Here is a 24,084-nt window from a genome sequence, read left to right as displayed (position 1 = left end):
GGCTTTTCAATGAAAGTCTGGCTTCAGGAAAGGTGCCCGTGGAAGGAAGGTAAGATAGTGCCATTGCATAAGGGTGGTAGTAGACTGGAAGTGTCTAATTATAGGCCAGTTTGTGCATCATCAGTAGTTGTTAAGATCTTAGAGAAAGTAGTGAAGGACTGTATATAGCATTGGGCAGATGATGGTGGTGTTATCCGTGAAAGTCAACATGGATTTGTGAAGGGGTGCTCTTGTTTTAGCAATATGCTAGCCTTTTATAATAAAGTTACAAGAGCATTAGATGAGGGAAAGGCATATACTGCCATTTTCTTAGATTTAGTGAAAGCATTTGAGAGGGTGCCACATGATAAGCTGCTATTTAAGTTGCAGCACATGAGTCTGGATGTCAGATTGGTCAACCAGATTCCGATAGGTATCAGAGAGTTGTGTATGGTGGGACAGTTTCAAGGAGGCAGAGGGTTACAAGTGGGATCCCACAGGGCTCAGTACTGGGACCTATATTGTTTAACCTTTATATCAATGATATTGTCAGTGGATTGCAAGGGGATATTCAGTTGTTTGCAGATGATGCGAAGCTGGGAAGGATTATTAGTAATAGTGCAGATGTGGTAGCCCTGCAAGAGGATTTGAATAAGTTAGATAGATGGGCAAATGAATGTTGCTATCGGTTTAATGCAGCAAAATGTAAGATGATCTTGAGGTTTGGGAAACATAGATGGGCCGTTGCATACTCTATGGGAGGAGTTATACTGGAGGAAGTAGGGGAGACAAGAGATCTGAGGTTGATGATTGATAGAAACCTGAAATTTAGGGGACATATTACAAAGGTGGTGAAGGTAACACAGAGGATTGCTGCAATAATGAGAAGGACACTGACCTGCAGAGATAAAAGGGTTATCATTCCGTTGTATAAGTCTCTGATCAGACCACACTTAGACTATTGTTCTCAGATTTGGTCCCCAGGATTTGAAGGGGATAAATTAACTTTGGAAAGGGTACAAAGGCGGATAACAAAGATGGTTTCAGGACTGTACCATGTTAGTTATTAGAATCAGCTGAGGGAATGTGGACTGCAGAGTTTGGTGGATAGAAGAAGGAGAGGTGATATGATTGAGACTTTTAAACTGTCGAGAGGTGGTTACAGGGTTGCCACTGGGGAGTTCTTTCGCTTGGTTGAACAGCAGGAAGGAGTGATGACAAGAGGCCATCCCTGGAAGTTACGAAAGGAAACAGTTTGCAAGAGGGTGAGGAGTGGTTTCTTTGCATGGAGGGTGGTTGAACTGTGGAATGCATTGCCTGATAGAGTGGTGAGAGCAAGAATGGTCAATGAGTGGTGTGATAGACTTTGTGTTTCTTAGGAAAGGACCTCCCATGATGAGTCTTTTGACTCCATGGAGGCCTGAATAATAAGAATAATAATATATGCATAGTTAGAGGGGGGTAAAAATGCTAAATATATTTGGCTGAAAAACTAGGATTGTAATCTACCATAATAAAATTGAATATATATTTAAAGGTATGTAGAAAACACAATCAAGGGGGAAATTTTCAGTTTATCATTAGTAGCCTGAAATTTTAAAATGCCACTTCATTCAAATAACATGAAATAATAAAATTAGTACAGAAATAGAAGAGAATGAGCGGATAGACTGTAACACTCAACTAAATCTTTACATATTTTTTTAAAATAAACTTAACACTTTATTTTTGTGTAATATAGATAAACAGAAATGTAAGGATAGTAAAACATGCCATAAAATAAAACAAAAAAATTAAAGATACAGTTCAGTATATTCTGTGTAGCAATGTTTGAAGAATTGTCTCCTTATATTATTTTCAAACACTTTATGTTAATAAATTAAAGATGCCAAGAAATTATATTCTTGGTTAAGTCCTTTATCCAAGTGTAAGCAAATGATAAAATTTACACATAAAGTAACATCACGACTGGGCTACTTCTAAATAGAGGGCTAATGACTTCACATTAATTGTCTTAGTATCCCATAATGCAACACACATATCCTTACAGACATGTATATGGGAAGGACCATTACCCACACCAGTTTTAACCTTTATTGATGTCTCATCAGTGGAGCAGACTCAGAAGTGATACCAAGGTTGAAGTAATGCAGAAGTCATAATTCCATATACAAGTAGTCAAAAGGTGTCACATCTTATTACTAAATTACTCCAAATTAGAGAAAGATGTTTACAAGTTTTTTCACATGGTTACATTATAAATTAAAGATGCCAAGAAATTATATTCTTGATTTAATCCTTTATCCAAGTGTAAGCAAATAAAATTTTCCACATGAAATAACAGAGGCTAATGACTTAACATTAATTGCCTTAAAAATTAACTTAACAAGATAACCACAGTGATTGACTTTAATGAAATAAAGGTACAAATATTTCGTACTGAAATTAACAGTACATCATCAGTGTAGAACAAACTGTTTAAAGGAATGGAATACAAAGTACAGAACAGTCGTGAATTACCAATTAAAATTGTTGCTGCGTGCTAGAAAATTAATATTAATAAAATATTATTAAATAATTCTTAAAAACTATTTCTTTGGTGGTTATATAAGATGAGAATCTCCCAAACTTTTGGGAGGGACAGAGAGACAATCATTTTGATTCAAATTTGGCCAATGTAAAAGGGCTTCGCAACTTTCTTTGAAAAGGCGTTCATATTTAAACTTGCATCTGTGGAGAAGACAAACTTTATCCCACTGGATATTGTGTTTAGTGTCGATATTATGTTGTGCCAGACCAGACTATTGAGGTTTCATGTATTCGATATAATACTGATGTTCCTTTGTTCTTTTTTCTATAGAATGGCCTGTTTGTCCAAAGTATATTAAATTACATTTACACGGTATCTGGTAAATGCCAGCTAATGTTAGAGGTGCCAGTTTGTCTTTTATATATGGCAACGAGTGAGAAATTTTGTTGATAGGAAAATATGTGGGAATGAGATGATACTTCTTCATAATGCTGCTAGTAGGTTCTGAGATGCCTGAAATATAAGGAATTGGAACCCTGCAGTCTGTTGAAGAATCCTGAAGTGTTGGAACCTAGGAGTCAATTATTTGCTGAATTTGATTAGGGTTGTAACCATTAAATTCTATTAATTTTTTTATATTATTTCTTAACTTTCTGTGCAAAAAAGAATGGAACATCAGTATTATATCGAATACATGAAACCACAAAACTCTGGTCTGGCACAACATAGTATTGACACTAAAAACAATATCCAGTGGGATAAAGAGTTTATTTTTCACTTGGTTAGACTATAATAAGTTTAGTTTAATCCTTTATCCAAGTGTGAGCAAACAAAGTTTGTGCCTGAAAGTATCTTCAGGACTGGGGTAAGGTAGTGCTCCACCTTTGCAACTCGTTGCAAAGGTGGAGCAAGATACTATCACTCCACCTTTGCAACTCGTTGCAAAGGTGGAGCAAGATACTATCACTCCTATCTCAGTATCTCCCAAAATGCAATGCACATCTCCTTGCGGATATGTGTAATGCTATGCATTAAGGCAAGGGCCACTACCCATACTGGTTTCGACCTTTATTGAGGTCTCGTCAGTGGGAGCCAGGCCCAGTAATGGAGATACAAAGGCAGAAGCAATGAGAGGTCATCCTAACCTATAGGAGTTGCTAAAGGGGTGTGCAACCTTATTATTAAATTACTCCGGATTCAGAGAAAGATGTTGAGAGTTTATTTTTCACTTGGTTAGACTATAATAAGTTTAGTTTAATCCTTTGGTGTTGCACTACCTTACCCCAGTCCTGAAGATACTTTCAGGTGCAAACTTTGTTTGCTCACACTTGGATAAAGGATTAAACTAAACTTATTACAGTGGGATAAAGCTTGTCTTCTCCATAGATGAAAGTTTGAATATGAATGCCTTTTCAAAGAAAGTTGTGAAGCCCTTTTACGTTAGCCAAATTTGAATCGAAATGATTGTCTCTCTCTCTCTCTCTCTCTCTCCCAAAAGTTTGGGAGATTCTTATCTTATGTAACCATCAAAGAAATAGTTTTTAAGAATTATTTAATAATATTTTATTAATATTAATTTTTTAGCATGTGACCACAATTTTAATTGGTAATCCACCAACTGTTTTGTACTTTGTATTCCATTCCTTTTAACTGTTTATTTTATACTGATGATGTACTGTTAATTTCAGTACAAAATATTTGTACCTTTTATTTCATTAAAGTCAATTACTGTGGTTTCGCGTTAAGTTAATTTTTACGGTTATGTTACGGGTACCTAATTGCCTTATTATCCCATAATGCAATGCACATATCCTTATGGACATGTATAATGCTATGCATTATGGGAAGAGCCACTGCCCAGACCAGTTTCAACCTTTATTGAGGTCTCATCAGGATTAAACCAAGAATATAATTTCTTGGCATCTTTAATGTATAATATAACCAAGTGAAAAAACTTGTAAACATCTTTCTCTAATTTGGAGTAATTTAGTAATAAGATGTGACACCTTTTGACTACTTGTATATGGAAATATGACTGACTTATGCATTACTATAACCTTTGTATTACTTCTGAGTTTTGCTCCCACTGATGTGCTCCTTCCTTTAATGCATAGCATTATACATGCCTATAAGGATATACACATTGCATTATGGTATACTAAGGCAATTAATATGAAGTCATTAGCCTCTATATACAAATAGCCCTGTCACGATATTACTTCATGCACAAATTTTTATTCTTACACTTGGATAAAGGATTAAACCAAAAATGTAATTTCTTGGCATCTTTAATTTATAATTCTTGAGGTTTGGGAAACATCAATGGGACACTGCATACTCTATGGGAGGAGTTATACTGGAGGAAGCAGGGGAAACAAGAGATCTGGGATTGATGATTGATAGAAACCTGAAATTTGGGGGAGATATTGCAAAGGTGATGAAGGTAACATAGAGGATTGCTGCAATAATGAGAAGGACGCTGACCTGCAGAGATAAAACAGTTATCATTTCGTTGTATAAGACCCTGATCAGACCACATTTGGACTATTGTTCTCAGATTTGGTCCACAGGATTTGAAGAGGATAAATTAACTGTGGAAAGGGTACAAAGGTGGATAACAAAGATGGTTTCAGGACTGTACAGTGATAGTTATGAGGATCAGCTGAGGGAATGTGGACTGCAGAGTTTGGTGGATAGAAGAAGGAGAGGTGATATGATTGAGACTTGTAAACTGTTGAGAGGTGGTTACAGGGTTGACACTGGGGAGTTCTTTCGCTTGGTTGAACAGCAGGAAGGGGTGATGACAAGAGGCCATCCCTGGAAGTTACGAAAGGAAACTGTTTGCAAGAAGGTGAGGAGTGATTTCTTTGCATGGAGGGTGGTTGAACCATGGAATGTATTGCCTGATGGAGTGGTGAGAGTGAGAACGGTCAATGAGTTTAAGGAGTGGTATGATACACTTTGTGTTTCTTAGAAAGGACCTTCCACGATGAGTCTTTTGACTCCATGGAGGCCTGAATGATATAACCAAGTGAAAAAAAATTTCAAACTTTACGTTAATAAATAATAGAGCAGTACTCATGTTAGCTAGTGGACCAGTTATATGCTTATAATAATAATATATAATTTAAATCCACATTGTATAGATACACCTATTATTGTAGCTTAATTATTACATCTAAAAATTGTACACACATGTCTAGGAATACTAATGTTTAGAACAAAAAGAAGATTGCTAAATCATTGTACTGCAACAGTGGAATAACAACTTGCATGTGACACACTCAGTAGATAGCTGTATTCTACTAATGGGTACAAAAACCCATGACAGTGGGTATAGGGCACCTGCATAGAGTTTTAATGATATAACACAATTTTTTGTTGTTGTTATTCTTAAATCGTGCCAAACTGAAAATGTACGATGTAAAGCAAAAATTATAGCATTTTTTTCACTGTGCAATTTGAGTGCTATGTAAATCAAGGTGTAGCATGTGGCAATCATTTCAATAGTAAACCAGTTGTAGTGTTTACTTGTATTCCTGTTTGTTTGAATTGCTTGTTATTCCATGCAGTGATGATGTACTGTCAATTTCAGTACAAAATATTTGTGCTATTTCATTAGTTTATTATTGTGTTTATCGTTTTTTTTTTTTTTTTTCTTTATTCCTAGTTTATCATTATGCTACAGGTATCTTTTGTTAATATTATATAATATGGAAACATAGCATCAGTGGGAAAGCATTTGGGAAGAGACAGTAGAGGAATCATCCATTAAACAAATAGCTCTCTTCTGGATATGGTCTAGCATTCTGAGGAAAGTTTTTGGGGCACTAATCCACATGTGAGAGAAATATTCTAAGTCTGGATAGATTTGGGATTTATAAATTGTTGGAAATCGAGCAGAAGAAAAGTAATGTTTAGAACAAAAAAAAAAAAGAATATCGGGCTTTTTGGACGCTGTTTGTTAGACAGAAGCCATTTCATCCCTTTTCTGCCAATGCACATGCAGAGCTTAGTGATGCTTAGTTTGGCAAAGGGAATTTTACAAGATTAATACAGATGAAAAACAAGAGATCATTCCTGAACATTGTGTAAAGGTATGGTGAGGAAGAGTGTGAGAAATTGCTTTGTATTTTGAAAACGGTGAATAAATGGAACATGTTGCTGGAACGTGTCATGAATGTGGAGATAATAAGCTTATAGTTACTTAAATATAAAGAGCTAACAGGCTTCATTTCGGCATATAAACGAGTTTCGCCGAAGTTGAGTTTCTTATTCGGTTTTAAAACAATGTGGGATTTAATATCCCATTAATTTAAATAAGCTTATAGTTATTATTTGACCAACCAACATATTATTTATTGAGTTGGACTTCCACTAATGACCTGACTACAATTCCATATGGAGAGGGATTCGTAGTGTGTAGTGTTTGTGAAAGCTCTGGATAAGATAAGTATTATTTTCAGTTATCGTTGATAAATTTATTTAATATTGCATAGTTTTGTTTGCCTTCCGTCTCTTAGTGCATCTTTTTGTGTGTTTTTGGTGTGTTATAATTTGATAAAATACGTTGCAAGTAAGTATGGCTTCAGTACGAAGGAAAATGGCTGCCAGTAATGATGGTTTGCCACCTTTTATCAAAGAACGGTAGTATAAAAGAAATGATTCAGTGTACTAGCTGCGAAATGTATGCTTTGCGGAGTGCGGTCGGAGTGTGGTTAGATGATAATAAAGGAGTGAATGTGTGTAGAAAATTACTAGAAATCGATAGTGCATGGGAGGTAGTTAAGAAGTGTTTGCATGAAGCAATGGCTGACTGTATACCTAGAGTCCGAATAATAAATCAACTAGGGGTTAAATGGATGAATAACACCATTAAGCTTGAGCTGCAAAAAAAGAAACAACTATGGAGGGAATTTAAGGAGAAAGGTGACCGGCAGGCACACGAACGGTATAAAGCGCAAGCCAGAAGGGTAATGAGTGTGGTAAGAAAAGCAAAAAAGGATTACGAAAGAACATTGGCCATGCAGGCTAAAGAGAATCCTAAAGTTTTTTAGATATGTAGCAAGTAAAAGGAAAAATGTACATGGCAGAATGATTTTAAAGAATGCCGATGGTAGGGAGGTAACTGAATCAGTTTATATAGTTGAGTTATTGAGTGAGCACTTTACAAGAATATATCATCCAGGTGGTGACATTGCAGAAACGAATGTACCAGTAGATTATACAGGAATTGTGGTGAATGAAGTGGAGGTGAGTAGTCTATTGCATAACCTCAATGTCAATACATCTGTGGGATTGGATGGTATACCAACTCATGTGTGTTGGTATACCATCAGCTAAAGCTATACGAGAAGCAGCTAAAGCACCCCCTCGGGACTAACCCAGATGGTCAAGGGTACTGACAATCTGGGTTAGTCCCGAGGGGGTGGAAAGAGGGGAAAATAGTTCCACTGCATAAAGGTGGTTCCAAGACTGCTGTTGTAAATTACCAACCGATTAGCATATCAGGAATCATTGTCAAGGTGTTAGAGAAATTAGTCAAGAAAAGAATACAGGATTGGATAGATGAAAATGGGATATTGTATGGGGGACAACATGGTTTTGTGAAGGGTAGATCATGCCTCAGTAACTTGCTCACGTTTTATAATACAGTGACGGCTGAACTGGATAGGGGTAATGGGTTTACAGTAATACTACTGGACCTTGCCAAGGCTTTTGATAGGATACCACATAGAACCCTAATCAGTAAACTGGAGCAGATGGGGATAGATATAGGGTTGGTGAGATGGATAGGAGGGTGGTTGAAGGAGAGATACCAGAGAGTGGTTTATTCAGGAGTGGAGTCAAAAAGACGTCTTGTGACTAGTGGAGTGCCACAGGGTTCTGTTCTTGGACCACTGCTTTTCAATTTGTTCATCAATGATATAGGAAAGGATTTGAGAGGAAGTGTTCACTTTTTTGCTGATGATGCAAAGTTGGGTAGAGCAATTATGAGTTCACAGGATGTCAAAATTTTACAGGATGATTTGGATAGTTTGGAGGACTGGGCTAGGAAAAATGGATGTCAATTTAATGGGCCAAAGTGTAAGGTTATGCACTTTGGGGTGCAAAGAATAGCAGCAGTATATCGCATTGGTGGAACTGTACTCCAGGAGTGTTGGTGGATAGGGAATTGAAGTTTAGGGGGCACATTGCAAAAGTGACTAAAACAGCTCACCAAATCACTTGGCTTCTGAAAAATACTTTAACATGCAGAGACAAACAAGTTGTTGTTCCTCTGTATCGAGCCTTGATAAGACCCCATCTGGACTACTGTGCCCAGTTATGGGCACCAGGGTTTCTTCGTGATGGGGAGGAAGTGGAGAGGATCCAGAGAAGAGTGACCAAGATGATAGCAGGTCTGTGGAATGAACCTTATGAAAATAGGTTGAAGATTTGTGGGTTGCAGAAATTGGTCGATAGGCAAAGGAGGGGTGATATGATTGAGACATTCAAATTACTGAAGGTTGTCTATAAGATTGATCCAGAAGATATTTTTGAAAATATGACTGGTGGTGGGAGGACTAGGGGCCATGAATGAAAGTTGGGCAAGAGCGTGGTTGACAAGGGTGTTAGAGCTAGGTTTTTTACTTGGAGAGTAGTGAATGAGTGGAATAAGCTTCCAGAGTCTGTTGTGGGTGCTACGACCGTGAATGAGTTCAAGGCAAGGTATGATAGATACTGTGTGAAAGACGAATAGTTGTTCTTGACATGCTGTTAGGGCCTCCCTCGATGAGTCTGTCGACTCCTTGGAGTTGCCCGGAACAACAATAATAATCATAATAATAATATTACATTGTTATTTATTTTTATTTATTCGTATGGCATGAATAACAAAAAATGCAGTACAATACACTGTCACTTTAAAAACATATAAAATTAAGTCATTTTAAAAACCAATAAAATTAAAAGGTTACATCCAGTGGTGAGCTATGAAAATTTTAAGAAAGGGCTTGCATCGTCGAGCAAAAAAAAAAAAAAAAGGCCTAACTTACCCCTTATAATACTTATATTGTGACTTTGTAGAGCTTCTGACAGATGTGATAATTTCTGTAGGATATCAATCATTAATGCTAGATCATTTAAAAATTCCATATTGAGAGGTCAGTTTAAAAAGCCCTTATATTTATTGTTCAATGCAAAATGCTTGTATAAAGCTAGGTAATTTTTCTACAAAACAAGAGCCGTTCATAAACTGCAAGCTGTCCATCGTGGTCCAAACCAGCCGATCTTTAAAATTTCGATACCAAGGTTTCAATACTTTTGCAATCGTATTTAATTCTCGTTGATTTTTTTTGGTGATTGATGATAAAAAGCATATAATTTATCCATAAATATTTCAAAATGGTTTATTTCTTTAATGTTTTTTTATCGAATCTCTAATTGTAAGTGTAAACGATGAGCGCGATGCGAAATCACAATGTTGTGAGACGTTTGATTGCAACACCTGATTTGTTTTCTAACATTACACTAGCTCCATTAGAACAAAATGTAATGAAATGATTTTTTATATAGTTATCAGAAAATCCATATGAATTTAAAGTAGCAATTATAGTAACATGTATACATTCCACTGTGGTATATTCTAGTTCTACAAGATTATTAAACTAGAAGAACAAGGGTCTCACAAATTTGAGAAAAATTTAACAAAGGGCTCGCGCGAGCCCCTTATAGCTCACCATTGGTTACATTCATATTGGTGAAATAGTTCATAGCTTCGAGTGTAGCACTTAAAAAGTCCAATTTGTCTCCTGAATATGCTCTGAGATAACACCGAGTCACAATATGGTCCACAGTTTGTCTTTGAGCTCCAGAATCACAATGCAGGGATGGTCGTTTACCCCATTTAAAAAGCATGTCCGCATGCTTCTTAAATAGGGTAAACTGTCTGTCTGGCTCTCCCACTGTTCTTGCCACTTTTGCTTCAGGTCAAAGTTAGATTGTAGTAGTAGTTGGTCTAATTGTAGTAGTGGATGGATGTCTTGATCTCAGTCGTTGTACACTTTAAGTCTGGGAGATCTAAATGTATTGGTAGGACTGTGTTCTCCAAGATTTTCTTATACTTCTGTAAGAGAGCCTTAGTCCTGCGCAGATTCGGTGGAACAATGTTGCTAAGAGCTGGAAACCAGTGTGTGGGTGTTGATTTAATTGTGCCAGAAATCAGTCTCATTGTATTATTTAGTTGGTTATCAACGAGTTTAACGTGTGCTATTTAGCCACACTGGTGAGCAATATTCGGCAACAGAGAAAACTAGACTAACAGCTGTAATCCGCAGATTATCAGCTGTTGCTCCCCATGTCATGCCTATTAGTTTTTGTATTATGTTGTCACGGGTTCTTAACTTAGCAGAAACGTTTGTTAGGTGTTGCTTGTAAGAGAGTGTGCGGTCCAGAGTCACGCCCAAGTACTTTGGAAACTTATTGTGTCGTAGTAAACATCCTTCAAAGAAGATATGTAAAGTGACATCTGCCATATGATTATTAAGGTGAAAGCTTGATACTTCTGTTTTGTCTGGATTGAGCTGTAGCCTCCATTTTTTATAATATTCACCTATTGTTTTCAGATCTTTTGTAAGTACCTCTTCAGCCTGACTCATGTTTTTGTGTCGAATGGCAATTACAGTGTCATCAGCATAACAGAACTTGCCTGAGATGGTAGCAGGCAAGTCATATGTGCATAGGTTATAAATAAGGGTGCCAGTACTGACCCTTGTGGAAGACCATTATTAAGTTTTTGTTGTCGGGACATTTTATTTCCTAATATAACTTGAAAGAAACGTTCAGTGAGCATGGAGAAAATTAAGTGTGCAGTCCGTTTACATGGGACAATGCTAAGAAATTTGTATATAAGACCTTAACGCTATTATACTGTATCATAGGCTGCTGTTAGTTCCAAGAAGACAGCTGATGTTTTTTCTCTCTTCTGAAATCCAGCTTCTATGTATGATGTTAAAGTGAGCGCTTGATCACAGCAACCACGTTTTTCTCTAAAACCAGCTTGTTCAATTGGGACATGTTGCATAATTGGTATGGACAATCTGTTGTACAGAAGGCATTCTAACATTTTATAGGTGCAACTCAATAAAGCAATAGGTCTGTAACTTTTTGCCTCCTGGGGTGGTTTTCCAGGTTTAAGAATAGCAACTTTGACTTCTTAAACTGGCTAGGTAGTCGGCCAGTCAATAATATATCAGAAAAGAATTCACAGAGCCATTTTATAGTATTTGACCTGCTATTAATCAGAAATTCAAGATGGACACTGTTGAAGCCTGGGGCCCTTGCCTGCTTTGATATCTTTTATGACGGCTTTTACTTCATCTATAGTGAAGATTGAGACATATTGTGAGAAAGCAGGGGCATTTGTTTTTAAAGCTCTAAGTTCTTTCTTAACTTTCTTGGTATGTTCACAGTCCCTAGGTGCCCTTGACATATTAACGATTTGATTAGCTATTTTCTCAGGAGAGATAATTGTGCTTTTTCTTTTAGGTAGATTAGTTGTGGATAGTTGTTGGAGAAGATTCCAAGCTTTTCTACTTGATCGTTTGAAGTCAAGTTTTCAACCATATCAATCCATTTTTTTTTTTCGAGATGTGTTCAGGCTATGTAATAATTCATTTGCTATTTCAGGAACTCTCTATAGAGATGTTCACTCTCTTCATTCCATCCAGGGATATAATCTTTTCTGTAACCTCTAGGGATATATTTTTTCGCAGTTGATGTGATTGCTCCTAGAAATCTCTTGTACTCTGCAACTCTAGCAGGTATCCAACAAATACATTTATCCAATTCATTTGCAAAATTTCTCCAATTTGCTTTTTTAAAATTCCAATGCGGTCGTGGAAAGGATCTTGCTATAGATAGTGTCATACCAATTTCCAGTAACACCGGTCGATGTTGACTGTGTGGGAAGTTAGAAAGTACATATTGTCTTGCTGGTAATGGTTGCCCTTCTGTGTTTATTGAAACAAAACATAAGTCCGGATTAGACTGTTTGCCATGCTGATGATCCAAAGGTGTTTCTATCCTTGGCATCAAATACAAGGTGTATATTATTTATTTCTGCCCAACGAGGGTTGTACCACAGTTGTTGTTATCATGGTACTTCCATTCTTCATGATGGCTATTACACCAATCCATACTGTTGGATGTTGATAAGTAGGTATCACATGATAAGTAGGTATAGACCATGATGTTAAAGGACGTTTATAGACATTGACTATTGTTATGTTGTGAATTTTCACACTCACAAGATGGGTATCGTTATCACATCTCGTTGTCAGGACAGAAGCATTTTCTATGTTACAATGCCATAATTCCGGTGGTATGTAGCACCAATCAGAGTGTAACCAGTTATTTTTCCTCTTCTATTAAAGTCATTTTCGTTTTCAGCATGCGCTTCTTTAAGAAGCACAACGTGAATGTTATTTTCTTGTAGTATTTTGCAGAGATAGTCACATTTTGCTCTGTTAATTCCCTTGATATTCAGTTGACACATCTTAAGGCTAAATCCCAAATTTTTGTCAGCATCATCAATAAAATTAGAAAAATCAGTATTGTTTGACTGCATGCCTTAGCCAGTAGAACTAAGTGTTAGACTGACTGCCAAATCGCTCTAGCTCAATTAGTGTTACCCAGAGTGCACCACGAGGAGGCGAGCTAGATTACGCCCCTCCATATTACAATAATTTCTCATCTTGCAGTCTGTCTCACTCATAATATGGACCTAACAGTAAACTAAATACCTATCACCCAAGTGTGTTTTGGAAGCAGTGTAAACCTGATAATTGTGATTAAATAATTATAATCTAACTTGATAATTAAATGCATAGATAATTTGTACTATAGCAAACGTTACTATAACAAACTACTGAAAATTTCAACTTCAAGGTACCATGCTGTGCAAAATAAGTTCGCTATTGTAAACTCCCTTGAAACTATGCTTTTGGTTCCTATGAGTTTGCTTTAGCAAGAATCATATGTATGATTGATGAATTGTGATTAAATCTATGAAATGGCATGATAGTTTTAATCAGACTCAATTTATGATGTCATTTGACTTTATTAGTTAGTAATCAGTTTTATTTGCACTCAGTTTTTTTATTTATTTATTTATTTTTATTAGGGTTATAAAATGACACCTGGCTGTATTTGGAAAGTAATGTTTTATGTGAAATCTCACACCTGCAGATGTCAGCTGACTCCAGGAATTTTCTTTGGTACTTCAACATTAGTAAATAAATCTCCTGCTTTCCAAATGCCGAGTCGTAATAAAACATGGGAACCATATCGTAAGGATTACCATTCCCACAAGGAAGATACAACACCTTTTCGAAATGTAAAACAAGGGATGGGAATGCTAAGAGGTGAACTTAAACTTTGGAAAGAAGAAATGACAGAAAAATTTCAGTCTGATCCAAAATACTATGAACCTGGGAGTGCCGAAATTATTTGGACATTTGATTCTGAGGTAGAGAGATGTTTTTATTTAAATTAAAAATCTTTGAATTTATACTTTTAATAATATGATTGTCACAAAATGTCATACATATACTTCTACATAAGTAACTATGGTTTTAATAATGACAACGGTGGTTCAAACCTACAGTCATAAATACACTACTTGGAAAGAAGTCAATGGACACCACTATGGATTAGGTGTATTGTGTCATGTAATGAGTTACATGTTTGTAGCTGGTATAAATTGGAGGAATATGATGCTTCCAATTCGGTGCAATGAATCTGGGTGAAATGACTGCAAGAAGGGAACTAGATGGAACTTGAAAGAAGCATTCTGATAGGATGCCATGTTGCAGGCCTATCTGTTCAGCAAACTGTTGACAAATTGGCCCATCCCAGGTCAACAAACAGGGATACTATACTGAGATGAAAGCACAGGAAATCAGCTGCAGGTGCTACCAACAGTGGGCAATCCATCACACTCACCAAACATGACTGTAGGGTGCTACAAAGGATAATATGTAAAAACCACCATTCATTGGTCAACACATTGAATGGAGTTCTGGGCATCAACTGAAACATGAATCTGCAAAAAAAAATGCAGAATTGGAGCTCACAACATAGATTTTCATGAAATGACCATGATATGCAATCCTCACATTGCCCAAGCCAACATGCAGCATCATCTTCAGTTGCGCAAAGAGTTGTACATGGAAGGCTCCTGCTGTAACTGTGGTTTGTGGATATGAACATCACCACACTTACTGGCCTCTGCACAGAGTCATGATCTCATCCCTGTTAAACATGGGATGAACTGGAGTGTTGGTGAGGTCAAGGAATGTCTGCCTCACAACAGTCCAGGACTTCATTACATGCCTACAGGAAGAATGGTCCAAAATTCCCATTGATCACTATTCTGTGCTTGTGGGAAATATGTCCTATTGGATTGCTGCAGTCATTGCAGCGAAAGGAGGTTCTATATCTTATAAAGGTGGGTGCCATGGCTGTTTGTTACTCACACTATGGTGTCCGTTGACTCCTCCTTCAAACGAGTGTATAAGATTTAATTTGACATATAGGAATGTAAGACATGATAATTAATAAATAACATAAAATGGATTTAACTTATGCATATATTTTTATTAGCAAAAAATATTTGCCCAAGTATCAGGAGTATCTTTAGCATGACTCTCAAATTAAAAAACAAAAACAGAAACGGGTACATTCAATGATGGCACGTGTGAAATGCACTTACATGATGTCGAGCACATGGTCTAGCACGGGAGGGGGGGGGCAGAAAGTTCTGATAAACACCTAAAAAAATGATATTAAAACAACTGATATAACCACAAGAAAGAACATACTATGATATAAAAATATAAGAACATAAGTTACCTTCATAACTGTTACTAGTATGTTCTTTCCTGCGATCATATTAGTTGCTTTAATAATTTTCTAGGTTTTTATCAGAACTTTTCAGACCTCCCACCCGTATATTAAGGTTCTAATAAAGAACTATTTCCCATGAGTGGGATAATTTATGTTCATTGTTTGTATTTAGATTTGGTTAATGTAGCAAGGTCTCATAACTTTCTTTTTTAAATGTTCCAAGAAATTACTTTTATAGAGAACCTTATTTTATTTTATCCACCCCCCCACCACCACCACCACTGTCTAGTGGTGATAACCTGCTCTGCAAAAGTCCTGATTGTTCTGGCTGATCGAACTAATTGTAGTTTAATTGTTCATAACAATGCATGGCTGCAGATCTATCTCTTTGGTTAAAATACAATAATCCACACTAGGAAAGAATTTAATGCACTCCAGGGTGGACTAAAGGCAGAAGTTTATTTGATCTGAGCCTAGATAAGTAGATATATTGTTAATAGGATGGAAGGATGTTTGTAGGCCGTGTCCTTCCTAAAACTCCATGCTTAGTTTTCATGTCTTACATCATAAAATGTCTTCATGTGCATTCTTAAATAGGCTTATATATTTTTATAATTATATTAAAAGCAGTTTGTTAAAAAGAAGTTATGATACTATAAATGTTGTACTATGTCATAATGGCACTGGCGTAATGATTTGGATCCATAAATCAATTAAAGTACAAATAACTCATTATACATACTGGAATGAAAGAATATTAGAAGTGTAATTAAAATTAAATAAAGTAAATTTAGCAGTTGTTGTATGGATTTAATAGTTGTTATATGAAGAAGGAAAAGAAGAAAATTATGACTTTTGCAAACAGTTATGAAAACATTAACGAAATTTTCAAATATGAGTTAAAGGTCCAACCCTTAGGGTTGATGTTTTCATTAGAAGAATTTAAAAATTTTTAAAATTATGAATTAATAGAAAATATAGGATAAATATTTGTGAGAACCTCCCAGAATTTTGCCAAAGCAGTATTTCAAGGGACTTATCTTCCTTATAGAACCTCAAAAATAGTGCTTGGGTAAAGCTCTCGGAGGTTTTCCCATTGTTTAATATTTAATAAACAATAAAGATTTTAATAAAATACCAATATAACATCTAATACCAATCAATATTTTTCGTTCTTAAATTTTTAAAAGACAGTAATTTTATCTTTATTTTCAAATTTGTTATTTTAATAAAAATATTTTTTGCATTTTTCATAATTTTATCATTTTCTAATTTTTGTACCCATTTTTAAATTTTCCAAAAAACCCAGGAAATCCACTTCGCCCAAAATATGGATCAAAAGAGAAAATTGTCTGGTTGGCAGAATAAACAAAATCGAGAAAAGAGGCTGATAGATCAATTAAGGAATCAAAGAACGCTGCATAGTTTTCTGCAAGATGGGCAAGACAAGAATAATTCTGTTCACACTATTGAACCAATGGACACAAGTGAGCTTAAGCATGATGGTGGAATTGTAACCATTGTGAGGCCTAGAGCTGAAACTTGTGTTAAGATTGAATCAAATACTGGTACAAGTGCAACTAAACAGGATGATGGGAACTCAATCGACGTAGTGTTTGAAAGAGAATGTTCAAATAGTGATGTAGAAATGAGTGATGTGGAGATGACTAGCAGTTCTGATCTTGAAAACATAGCGGATTGGCCAGAAAACTTAAAGAATTTTCAAATTGAAAAGATAGTACTGAAAGGCCAGCACGAGCTAACATTAAACATTATCCGAAAGACCTTGTTGGGCGATCATTTAGCAAAATATATTTCCAACAAAAAACAGTAAATGGTGAATTAGTGGATAGAACATGGCTTGTATATTCAACCAAATTAGATAGTGTTCTGTTTTTGTTGCAAAATATTTAGTAGTGATGAATTTACCTTAGTAAAGGCCGGCACAAATGATTGGGGATACATGACGTTGATTTTGAAGAGACATGAACGAAGTACTCAGCATTTTGAGTTGCCTGACTTTCCATGTTAGGTCGTATAGCATTTGTTTGGGTTCGAGGTTATATGGTGAGTGGTCGGTGTAATTTAGCGCTCGTGTAAAATTGGTGATTTTTGGTGTTTTTTGTGTGTGTGTTTTTCCTTAGAAAATTGGTTTTATAGTATATTAGAACGATTTTCGTGTTTTTAGAGTATTTTGTGTGTCTTTATAACATATTTTATTGGGGCTGTCGCCACTAGAGGGATTCATAGTGTGTAGTGTTCGTGAAAGCTCCAGGTAAGATAAGTATTATTTTCAGTTATCGTTGATAAATTTATTTGATATTGTGTAGTTTGCCTTGCGTCTCTTAGTGCATCTTTTTGTGTGTTTTTGGTGTGTTATAATTTATAATTTGATAAAAATACGTTGCAAGTAAGTATGGCTCCAGTACAAAGGAAAATGGCTGCCAGTAATGATGGTTCGCCATCTTTATCAAAGAACGGTAGTATAAAAGAGATGATTCATTGTACTAGCTGTGAAATGTACGCTTTGCGGAGTGTGGTTAGATGATAATAAAGGAGTGAATGTGTGTAGAAAACGTAGGGAGAATGAGAAATTGAAGAGTATTTCGGATCGTGAGTGTGATATTTTTGTCAAATTTCAGAATGAAGAAAATAGGGATATGACAAGAAACGGCAAGGTTGTACCAGAGAATTGTGAGAGTGTGAATGATAGTATTAATAGTTTTACTGAGAATAAAAAAAGATGAGATAGACGCAATGAGTGAGATCGCGTTGTTGAATGGTGCGATACAAAGGGCAAAACAGCAGCTAGAGCGTATGAGCAAAAGTCGACTGAATGAACCAGCCAATAATAAAAAGTATGACAGGAAAAATAGACGTATGAGTGTGAACATGAACAAAATGAAGGATAGAGTGCTGTATGGAGACTCGTTAGTACGAGGTGTGATAGTAGAGGATTTGACAAAATCGTACCAACCTTGCGACCATAAAGGATGTAACTGAGTCTATTAGAGAGCAAAAGGAATGGGTGAAAGAAATGATTGTTGTGGCAGGTACGAATGATTTGAAAGGAGACAAAATGGAAATGATAGAAGACCTGAATGAATTGTTTGAGGTAGCAAAAGAAAAGAGTAAGAGAGTTAGAATGATTAGTCTTTTGCTACGGTATGACAGTGAAATGTTTAAAAGGAGGGCCATAATTGCGAATGACTTTATGCATGGGTTATGTATGACGAGTGGTGTGGAATTTGTGGACGTGTGGAGTGAGTTCGATGGGCGAAAGGATCTATATAAGATGGATGGCTTGCATTTGAATGGTTACGGCGTAAGAAGACTTGAGAAAGTGTTGCTGAATGTGGTGGATGTGCAAATTCAGGTAAACTAGATTTATTAAGGGGGGGGTGAGAAGATATACAGTCCTTAGGGAGGCAGTTGAATGTAAGAATGAATATAATATGCCCAAGCAAATAAGGACAACAAATCAGAGTGGGATAGTTAACATAAGGCATCAAGGTAGGGTTGAGGCTAATGGGGGTCTTAAATTCATGTACACTAATGCTAGGAGTATTAGGAACAAGAAGGAAGAGTTTTTGGGCATGGTTGGCACTTCCAGACCACAGGTTATTGGTATTAGTGAAACATGGCTGACTATAGATGATATAGCTAGTGGGATTGAATTTGATGGGTATAGTGTGTTCAGGAATGACAGGGAGAATAAAATGGGGGGAGGAGTATTGTTGATGATACCTGATGAGCTGCAGCCAAGGAGAATAGAAGTTGAATTGCAGGATAGAGAAAAGAGCACATTTGAGGCCATTTGGTGTGAGATTGTGGCTAGCAGAACTAAATATACAATTGGGTGCTGCTATAGACCAGGTGATGGAAAAGATGGTGGTGACAGTATGCACAAGCAAATAGAAGAAATGAGTGGAAGGAGGGTGATTATTATGGGAGATTTCAACTATGGTCGCATTGATTGGAGTGAGGAGAGGATACACGGAAGGAAGGAACTGGATTTTATGCAGTTATTAAGGGATAACTATCTGCGACAGCATGTAATGGAAAATACTAGGGGTCAGAGAGTGCTTGACCTAGTAATTACATCTGAGGATTTGGCTGTAACAAATATGACCACATTGCCACCATTTGGTGAGAATGATCATAGGGTCTTGACTTGGGAGGTGGCTAAAGGTGTAGAATTTTCAATTAAGACAGGGTACATGTGGAATTATCGGGCTGGTAAGTATGACAAGCTTAGGAGTTTGATTGGTTCAGTGCCATGGCATGTACAACTGCAAGGACTAGAAATCGATAGTGCATGGGAGGTAGTTAAGAAGTGTTTGCATGAAGCAATGGCTGACTGTATACCTAGAGTCCGAATAATAAATCAACTAGGGATTAAATGGATGAGTAACACCATTAAGCTTGAGTTGCAAAAAAAGAAACAACTATGGAGGGAATTTAAGGAGAAAGGTGACCGGCAGGCACACGAACGGTATAAAGCGCAGGCCAGAAGGGTAACGAGTGTGGTAAGAAAAGCAAAAAAGGATTACGAAAGAACATTGGCCATGCAGGCTAAAGAGAATCCTAAAGTTTTTTAGGTATGTAGCAAGTAAAAGGAAAAATGTACATGGCAGAATGATTTTAAAGAATGCCGATGGCAGGGAGGTAACTGAATCAGTTGAGATAGTTCAGTTACTGAGTGAGCACTTTGCAAAAGTATATCAACCAGGTGGTGACATTGCAGAAACGAATAAACCAGTAGATTATACGGGAATTGTGGTTAATGAAGTGGAGGTGAGTTGTCTATTGCATAACCTCAATGTCAATACATCTGTGGGATTGGATGGTATACCAGCTCGTGTTGTATGAGAAGCAGCTAAAGAATTGTCAGTACCCTTGACCATTTTGTTTAATTTGAGTCTCGGGTCTGGGTTCAGGTGGAAAGAGGGGAAAATAGTTCCATTGCATAAAGGTGGTTCCAAGACTGCTGTTGTAAATTACCGACCGATTAGCATATCAGGAATCATTGCCAAGGTCTTAGAGAAATTAGTCAAGAAAAGAATACAGGATTGGATAGATGAAAATGGGATATTGTATGGGGGACAACATGGTTTTGTGAAGGGTAGATCATGCCTCAGTAACTTGCTCACGTTTTATAACACAGTGACGGCTGAACTGGATAAGGGTAATGGGTTTACAGTGATACTACTGGACCTTGCCAAGTTCTTTGATAGGATACCACATGGAACCCTAATCAGTAAACTGGAGCAGATGGGTATAGATATAGGGTTGGTGAGATGGATAAGAGGGTGGTTGAAGGAGAGATATCAAAGAGTGGTTTATTCAGGAGTGGAGTCTAAAAGACGTCTTGTGACTAGTGGAGTGCCACAGGGCTCTGTTCTTGGACCACTGCTTTTCAATTTGTTCATCAATGATATTGGAAAGGATCTGAGAGGATGTGTTCACTTGTTTGCTGATGATGCAAAGTTGGATAGAGCAATTATGAGTACACAGGATGTCAAAATTTTACAGGATGATTTGGATAGTTTGGAGGACTGGGCTAGGAAAAATGGATGTCAATTTAATGTGGCAAAGTGTAAGGTTATGCACTTTGGGGTGAAAAGAATAGCAGCAGTATATCGCATTGGTGGAACCATACTCCAGGAGATTGATGAGGCCAGGGATTTGGGAGTGTTGGTGGATAGGGAGTTGAAGTTTAGGGGGCACATTGCAAAAGTAACTAAAACAGCTCACCAAATCACTTGGCTTCTGAAAAATACTTTAACATGCAGAGACGAACAAGTTGTTGTTCCTCTGTATCGAGCCTTGATAAGACCCCATCTGGACTTCTGTGTCCCCAGCTATGGGCACCAGGGTTTCTTCGCGATGGGGAGGAAGTGGAGAGGGTTCAGAGACGAGTGACCAAGATGATAGCAGGTCTGTGGAATGAACCTTATGAGAATAGGTTGAAGATTTGTGGGTTGCAGAAATTGGATGATAGGCGAAGGAGGGGTGATATGATTGAGACATTCAAATTACTGAGGGGTTTTTATAAGATTGATCCAGAAGATATTTTTGAAAATATGACTGGTGGTGGGAGGACTAGGGGGCCATGCATGGAAGCTGGGCAAGAGCATGGTTGACAAGGGTGTTAGAGCTAGGTTCTTTACTTGGAGAGTGGTAAATGAGTGGAATAAGCTTCCAGAGTCTGTTGTGGGTGCTACGACCATGAATGAGTTCAAGGCAAGGTATGATAGATACTGTGTGAATGTTGAATAGTTGTTCTTGACATGATGTTAGGGCCTCCCTCGATGAGTCTGTCGACTCCTTGGAGTTTCCCGGAACAATAATAATAATAATAATAATATTCTAGTTGTAAAGGCTTATACAAACTTTTCAAATTAAAATTCTTTGGTATCTATTTTTATTTTTGTCTTTTCTCATTCGTATTTCTCCCATTACTTGGTTACTGATGTGTTCAGAGTTCAGCTGTCAGTCTCCCATATATCTCCTTGTTGTATTTGTACAGGTGTCCACTATATGGCAAATATACATTAATAATGCCTGACATACTGCTGTTAGTTAGCGTGGATGTCTTATATAGCAAAGAACAGGTATTGTATATGTACAAATTCCCCAAAATAAAGTACATTGAAATTATTACAGATATCATGTCTGTAGTGAGTATAGTTTAATAAAAAAAAAAGTGAATTTTTCTGAACAGATATCAATTTAATCATGCACATTGTTGTAGGTAAGTTATCCATATTATTATTAGTTCATAAACATTATGGCACAGGGACATTCATCAGATCTCTTCTTCTTCTGCAGGAAAGTCTTTGGCTATTTTTATGATGACCTTCACTGGTACATTAAAAATAGGACTGTGATGTCAAGACTAGTCAGTATGTTATCATTGTGGATAATGTAATCTTGCAATTTTTCTACATGGTACCATGAGTTGCATGACAGTGTTACCTAAATGACCTTGTAGAAGCTTCTCTATACATTTTGAGACATCATAAGATGAAGAATTCATCCCTCATTGACATGACATTAGTTTTATGAATCTTAGAAAAATTATGATTTTTAACCATAAGATATCTTGATTTATAATTACAGGTAACCCTCGTATAACGCAGATGTTAGGTTCCACAGAAATGCTGCGTTCTATAAATTGCGTTATGCGAGTCTCAGATCACATAGAAAAAGTAGGGTTATGTTCCAAAATCGTTTTTTTTTTTAATTATATAAACAACAATGACATATCCAACAAAAAATATATTTTTATTTAATTCAGGTAATTCATGTAAGTTAAGAAAACATATACTTTTATACTATGAAAAAAATACATAGTATAAAAGTATAAAAATTACAAATTGTACTTAAACTTCATTGCACATAATGCATAAATGTTTTAGGTAAAATAAAATTGTGCGTATTTTAATCTTTCATAGCACGAGGATTTGAGGATTGGTTAATAAACACTGGTTTTGTCATGTAATCACCTGATGCATTACTACAAAACAGTAGAGTAATTCTATCTTTGGAAACTTTGAATCCAGGAGCTGATCTTCCATTTTTCGAAATATAGGTGCGTTTTTGCACTTTTTTCCAATATAATCCAGATTCATCTGCATTGAACACCTGTCTGCACTATAAATGTTTATAAACTCAAAGTCCCTGCAAAAACTCCTGGTTTTTTCTCCATTTTTCAGCCGATCCAAGATTTTGAATATTTTTCTTCGAGAGAAATTCATTTTGTTTTCAATTTTGATTTTTCCCTCTCGTTGCAGTTTGTGGCCATTATTACAAAAATAATTTTTTACACAAAAAAGCAAGCATTACATATTGCATGTAACTCACCAGAAAATAAAGTGCTCAGCTTGAGATGAACACACTTATGATTTTTAATGCACTTTCCTGGCAGAAACGAGGACAATTTTCAGCAATTAATGTTTTATACGGTATATTGAGGTACATGCGTGCTAAAGAGTTCTTGTGTAGAGGCTTAAGTGCTGTGAGGACATTATGTTGGAGGTGTAATGGATTCTTTACAACACTCAAAAAGAATTAAAATAGAATTTAATACTTCCTATATTTCGTCCTAGTCACTAGGACATCTACGGGGATTACAAAGACAATTAATGTAACATGTACACAAAAACTTACAATACTAATTACAGTAATTACAGTATTGTAAGTTTTTGTGTGCATGTTACATTAATTGTCTTTGTAATCCCCGTAGATGTCCTAGTGACTAGGACGAAATATAGGAAGTATTAAATTCTATTTTAATTCTTTTTGAGTGTTGTAAAGAATCCATTAAACCTCCAACATAACGTGCTAAAGAGTATTTCCCCTCATATAAATTCGCTACTTATAATTACATGCGGGATACTGGCAGACACAAATTTAACGAAGATAAAATTTGGTTTTTAAATCGCACAGTGAAAAACACATGAAAAGATAAAGGGTTACTACAATTTGTAGACCGTTTTTTTTTATCGGATCCGTGTTGTATAAGTACCGTGTTCAACAAGGATTACTACAATTTTAGACTGCGTTAAACGAGGGTTACCTGTATATTTCTATATTCTGACCAAGCAAGTATGTTGATCAGCTTACTGGTTTCAGATATGCCTTTTAGGTTGTAATGTGTTAGTATAGCTAATCAGAAGACA

General features: G+C 36.4%; 1 protein-coding gene across 2 annotated transcripts in view; it reads left to right on the top strand.

The window, feature by feature from the left end:
• CIA30 (complex I intermediate-associated protein 30) overlaps positions 1-24,084 on the top strand; it is a 95,319-nt gene that overhangs the window by 35,138 nt on the left and 36,097 nt on the right. For both annotated transcript variants that reach the window (XM_090398909.1, XM_090398910.1), the window contains exon 2: positions 13,674-14,018. In XM_090398909.1, the coding sequence (XP_090255035.1) occupies positions 13,683-14,018 (336 nt within the window). In that variant the 5' untranslated portion in view covers positions 13,674-13,682. The remainder of the gene's footprint in view (positions 1-13,673; positions 14,019-24,084) is intronic.

The sequence above is a fragment of the Typopeltis vanoorti genome, chromosome 10, assembly GCF_054136105.1.
Source record: "Typopeltis vanoorti isolate ZY-2024b chromosome 10, IOZ_Tvanoo_1.0, whole genome shotgun sequence".
Lineage (NCBI taxonomy): Eukaryota > Metazoa > Arthropoda > Arachnida > Uropygi > Thelyphonidae > Typopeltis > Typopeltis vanoorti.
The sequence above is the reverse complement of the archived record's forward strand: the minus strand, read 5'-3'. Positions and strand labels throughout refer to the sequence as shown.